Below are 5,493 nucleotides of genomic sequence, written 5' to 3'. Positions count from 1 at the left end.
CAGGGTCCTGGGATCGAGCCCCGCATCGGGCTCTCTGCTCCGCGGGGAGCCTGCTACCCCCTCTCTCTCTGCCTGCCTCTCTGCCTACTTGTGATTTCTGTCTGTCAAACAAACAAACAAACAAAAAACTAGCCTCCTTTTAACCAGAAGCCTTACTGATCCCATAAACAGTCGATTCACACATATTTTGTGTTATATGTATTATATACACTGTATTCTTACAACAAAGTAAGCTGGGGAAAAGAATTATTGCTAAAAAATCTTAAAATATATTTACAGTGCTGTACTATTTAAAAAAAAAATCCGCATGTAAGTGGACCCAAGGAGTTCAAACCCATGTTTTTCAGCGACCATCTGTATTCTTTTTTTTCTTCACATTTTGTTTTTTGCTGGAAACAATTCTGTTGTTCGGATGCTCTAGGGCGCCTGTCTCTTTGATCTCGGATGGAGCCGTCCAGCAAGACGGAAACCACCACAGGGTCGAAGAGCCGGCGGAGGGTGGGGTCAGGAGCTGCAGGGCCGCACCCGCTGAGACCCTGAGCAGGGAGTGGAGGCGTAGGGGCGGTGGGCGGGACCGTCCCGGCTTCTGCCTGCGCTGACTGGCAGGGAAGGGCCCGCCCCCCGAGGGCTGGGCGGTGTCCCCATTGGCTCGCCCAGGGAAATACACCCGGTGGAGCTTGCAGTTCTGGGCTGCGCAGGGGGGGCGGAAGAAGTTTCAGGGATGCGTGAGTCTGCCTTCGCGGGGGTGGGGGTGGCGGTGGGGGTGGCAGCCCTCCCTGTCCCCAACCCGGGCTGGGCCAGAGGGGTTGCTTCTATCCCTCACTCCCTCCACCTACTACTAACTAGCTGACTCATACATTCATATTCTCTCTCTCTCTCCCCCTCCCTCCCCCTTCCTTTTTCGGACCCCAAGAACGGGCGGCGGGCGCTGTCGTGGGAGGAGGTGAGTTGCCCGGATCCTCTGGGTCCCCAGGGAGGGGACTTGGGAGATGTGGCGCTGCATCGGCTGGGAGGGGCCGCCCCTCGGCTCCCGGGACTGCCCGGGTGAATCTCGGGGGCGGAGAGCCCCGCTCGCAGTACCCGCCGTTAAGGGGACACCTGATCCGGGACCTGGCTGCTGCGCTGGTCCTTCTGTCCAGCGAGCATGCAGAGATTGCCTTTGACCGGGCCGGGGGGCGCGGGGGGTGACGGCTGGAAATGGCAATGGTGTGTCTCACCCCCGCACATTTACACACGCGCGCGGGCAAGAGGCCCAGTGAGGGGCAGTGACGTCCCCGGTGTCGCACAGCAAGTTAGAGACCCAAACGGGGCCTGCCTGGGGCTCGTGTGACACCTGCGCACCCACCTGGCTCCATGTCCCCCACTTTCGCTTTGCCTTCGGACCCCCTCCGAGCGGCCTCGCGAATGCTCAGCGCAGACAGGCCCCCGACACCGCCGGGGGGTTCCGGGGGCCCCTTCCCCCGGCCCACGCCCCGACCCAGCTCCTCTTCCCCGCAGTGCTGGCGGTGGCCGCTGTGCCCGCGGTGCTGGGCGCCGTGGGCTTCACCGGGGCCGGAATCGCCGCTTCCTCGCTAGCGGCCAAGATGATGTCCGCCGCCGCCGTCGCCAATGGGGGTGGTGTGGCCGCCGGCAGCCTGGTGGCGACGCTGCAGTCCGTGGGTTTGTTGGGGGACAGGTGGGGGGAGGGGCTGGAGAGGAGGGGCGGGGAGCATAGCCAGGAGGGGATTCAGCCCGGAGACTAAGCCTGAGGAGCCTGTCCTCTCCCTCCAGTGATGCGGTCCTCAGTGTTCACCTGACTGTCCTCTTTCTGGCACCTTCTGCGTGGGGTTTGGTAGGAGTGGAGGGCTGAGGGAGCTCTGGGAGGGAGAAGAAGGGAAGGAGCCCAGGGTTCCTGGAGCCCTGCCCAGATCTGACACTTAGGGGGCCTAGGAGGGTCCCTTCCCCTCTGGGGCTCAGTGGCCTCCTGGGTAAGGTGAGGGGACCTGTCACTGTCCGGGTCTGTGGCTGACAGTCCTCTGCCTCTCACTTCCTCACTTCTCAGCCTCCTCCAGCATCCTCTGTCCAAAGTGGAGCCCTGGGGGTTTCAGAACCTAGAGCAGGGATCCAGGTTCCTGGGCCTCAGATGTGGAAGGGGGGAAGGGTGCGGTTCGGGGCCTCTGGCCACTGAATGTTCCTGTGCTCACCCTCTGTCCCTTCCTCAGGGGCAGCTGGACTCTCCACGTCGTCCAACATCCTCCTGGGCTCTGTGGGGTCAGCTTTTGGAGCCTGGCTTGCAGGTTCAAAAAAGGGACCTTCTTCCTCTCCCCCAGCAGAAGAAGAGAAAGAGGCTAAAGAGAAAGAGCCAAAAGAAAATTAATCCCAAGCTGAACTTCCCAAACCCCCCATCGGGTCAGAGAAGCAGGAGAAATAAAGATCATATGCAGACACACCTCCCTGTCTTTGCTCCTTGCAGCTCTGGTGGAGGTGGTGGGGGGCAGGGTGAGGCTGGAGTTTTCTAAATCCCCAGTCCTCCCAACCTGCCTTGTGTGGGGGTCGGGCTCGGGGGTAGGCTGACTGAGCACAGAATCAGTTGGCAGGAGGCCTTGGTTGGTCCTAGTCTGACGAGGGAGGGGCTGTATACACCCAGGGCCTTTCCTGAGCCTTCCTGGGCCTCAGTTTACTCCCTCATTCAGTGATGGGGTCAACAAAGGTTCCCGTTGGGCATCCAGGGTAAAGGGTAGCTAGGGTACATATGGAACCACAGACCATTTTGCTCTTCCTGGTGCATGGACACTAGATGTCCTGAGACGAATCAGACACTGGCCTTTCCCTGCCTGATCTCAAGTCTGGTGGGTGGGGAGGCCAACAAGCAAACCAGCAGGACAACATAGTATCATGAATGTCACAGTGAAGCTCTGGGCACTTCTGGTCAAGGAGACTGAGTCAGGGTTGGTCACTCCACTGTGGAAAAATCCTCCAGTTCCTACCCTGGCGATAAATGCTCTTGGTGTCCCTTGTCTCCACTCATGTCCAAGTGGAGGGCTTACTTTCTGCCAGAGAGGTCTCATTCTCTGGAGTTTTTCTGTTTGTTGCTTGGTTTTGGTTTTTAAGGTTGAGATATCATCCTTAAAATTCTAAAATTCTAAAACTCCTGCTTACACCCCAGCGGATAGCCTTGAGGTCTCTGGGAGCACCCTCTGCATTTTGTAGACCCCTATGGATGCAGAAAGAGCATCACCCCCAACCGGTAACAAGAAAAATCCAGACAACCCACAAAAAGTGATTTAAAAAATGAATAGAAAATAAAAATAAATAACTTTTCATGAACCCGTAAAAGCTGAAAAGGCAGGCCTGTGGGGTTCTCCACTGAGAAAGACTGAGGCAGGTGGAAACCTGGAGAAAACTTCCCTTGCTGGGAGGAGATAGGGAGGCGAGTTACAGCTGCACCTTCCTTCTCCCCTAGGGAAAGAGGCCTCACACTGCTGGGGGAAAGGCAGTAAACCTTTAAGCCTCCCAGAACTCAGATGAAGATCACTGTAGATGGGGGGAAGAACGGAAAAACCTCTCCCCCTAAGGTTGGGGTGCTAAACCTTCCTGGGCCCAGGAAGAATCCACCCACCACTGGGGGAGGGACAGGGCTATTGAGAAAACCCCATCCCCCAGCCTGGGCCCATGCTGCCTGCCCAGACTGAGGCTGGATGGGACCACGGAGAACTCCACTGCTGCCCTCCCACCACCACTAGGCTAGTAAGTAACCAGCAACAGCCGTCTACACTGTTGGGGGAGCAGGTATGCGGAGACCTTCCCCAAGATGCATCCACCAGACGGGAAGCCTGAAGCTAAGGCTAGAGCACAGACTGAGATCAGTTTCCACCAGAAGCACAAGGTAGGGTTAGTTGGAAGCTGATGGATCATTGACGGGAGCCATAGCAACCCCTAGTCCAACCCCAGCTCAATTCCCAGTAAGATTGAGTTCCCAGGTACAGACCTGTTTCTTGACATAAATACTCTTCACTTCCTTGTCTCCATGGGGCTTGTGCAGCAGACCAATGGAGGCTTGCCTTGCCCATGCTCCTCCCTCCCCCACCCCACCCCCAGCACTCACTTTCCAACGCCTGCTGCCTTTACGGCCAGCACCTGTGACCGCCCCCCGCCCCCCAGCCAACAGGACAGGCCAGAAGTGTTCAGGTGTTAGTCCCCACCCCCCAGAAGAGACCTTAGCCAGGATTTTAACTGAGCATAAACACCCGTCAGGTGGAATGACTCAGACATGCCCCAAATTCCCAGACATCTCTGGAGGATCAAGCCTCAGTTGCTCACAGTGCCAAACTCAATCCTGAATGGACCCTTTCTTGGCTGTGTCTCTCCCCACCTCATCTTTCATTCCCTGCTGGCGCCCCCTGGGGTCACCTCCCATACCAATACCTTCACTCAAGTCTTCATGTTGGAGTGTCAGTCCAAGACAACTTCCTGCTCTCTCCTCAGGCCCACTCAGGAGCGCACAGGGCTGAGCCCCTGACAACTACAGCACCATATTGGATTGTTTCTGAAACTTGGCTGTGTCCAGGCCTTATCCTTCTAAGATAAGAGTGAGGCTCAGACAAGAGGCTCTAGGGTCTGTCTCGCAGGAACACCCCCTGGTCCAGACCCCAGCCAGGTCCAGACCTGTGGCGGGCGTTCCAGCAGAAACCACAGCTCAGCTTTGAGGCTGGTTAAGGACTTTAGGGCAAATCCCTCAAACCAGTCCCTAGGTCTTTGCAATCCTCAGGAAAAAGTCTGGCACCATGTCTGTTTGGAAAATGTGCCTTCTCAATGCCCTTTGCCTCTCAAAAAATCTCCATTACGAAAGATTCTCGGGAGAGTCTGGATGGGGCTACCCAAAGGTGACTGAAACTGTTGAACCCTTCCATTTCCTGGCCCCCTACCCTAAACCTCTTCACCAGCTGGTTCATTATGAAAACCATTTTATCTCCCTGAATATAGGCCGGCTGTTCACAGAGGGAGCTGGGAGGGAACTGGTGGGCAGGGAGCCAGGTCAAGGCTCTGAATCTGGAAAGAACCCACAAAGCCGGCCATTCTCGGTCTGGGAGGAGGCGCCCTTCAACAGCAGCAGGAATTAGGGACTGAATTGATCTGAAGAATTCGGATCATTTCTTAACAGGTTCTTTCTTCTTTTTTTTTAAGGTTTTATTTATTTATTCGAGAAAGAGAGAGAGCGCGAGCAAGTGCATGGGTCAGGGGGAGGGACAGAGGGAAAGGGAGAGGCAGACTGGCCTTTGAGGACCTGAGCCAGAGGCAGACCCTTCACTAACTGAGCCCCCTAGATGCCTCTTACTAGGTTCTCGTAACAAGATCTCTAAAACTGGAGCAGCAGCATTGTCTTTCTTGGAATGCTGGGCAGATTCTATGAGATGAGGCACGGGTAATGTCTTGACCATGGTAGGTGCGGTTTAAACTTTGCTTGCTTGGATCCCCCTGTTCTCGCTCTGTGCGTATTCAGGGTGCCTTTGTGGC

The 5,493-nt window shown here is 56.1% G+C and overlaps 1 protein-coding gene across 1 annotated transcript; it reads left to right on the top strand.

The window, feature by feature from the left end:
• The first annotated feature begins 612 nt into the window (after window positions 1-612).
• Window positions 613-2,428, top strand: LOC125105567 (interferon alpha-inducible protein 27-like protein 2). Its single transcript, XM_047739156.1, has 4 exons — window positions 613-725; window positions 914-943; window positions 1,498-1,659; window positions 2,202-2,428. Exons 1-4 carry the CDS (start codon window positions 722-724, stop codon window positions 2,354-2,356), a joined length of 351 nt encoding a protein of 116 aa, XP_047595112.1. The 5' UTR covers window positions 613-721; the 3' UTR covers window positions 2,357-2,428.
• Window positions 2,429-5,493: the final 3,065 nt, after the last annotated feature.

Source organism: Lutra lutra, chromosome 7, assembly GCF_902655055.1.
Source record: "Lutra lutra chromosome 7, mLutLut1.2, whole genome shotgun sequence".
Lineage (NCBI taxonomy): Eukaryota > Metazoa > Chordata > Mammalia > Carnivora > Mustelidae > Lutra > Lutra lutra.
Note: the sequence above shows the minus strand (reverse complement) of the source record. Positions and strands in the feature narration are given on the sequence as shown.

Excerpts from the sequence above, each read along its gene's own strand:
- LOC125105567 (XM_047739156.1), top strand. Across the intron at positions 944-1,497 it reads GGGCGCTGTCGTGGGAGGAG|TGCTGGCGGTGGCCGCTGTG; the intron begins GTGAGTTGCCCG and ends TCTTCCCCGCAG. Across the intron at positions 1,660-2,201 it reads GGCGACGCTGCAGTCCGTGG|GGGCAGCTGGACTCTCCACG; the intron begins GTTTGTTGGGGG and ends TCCCTTCCTCAG.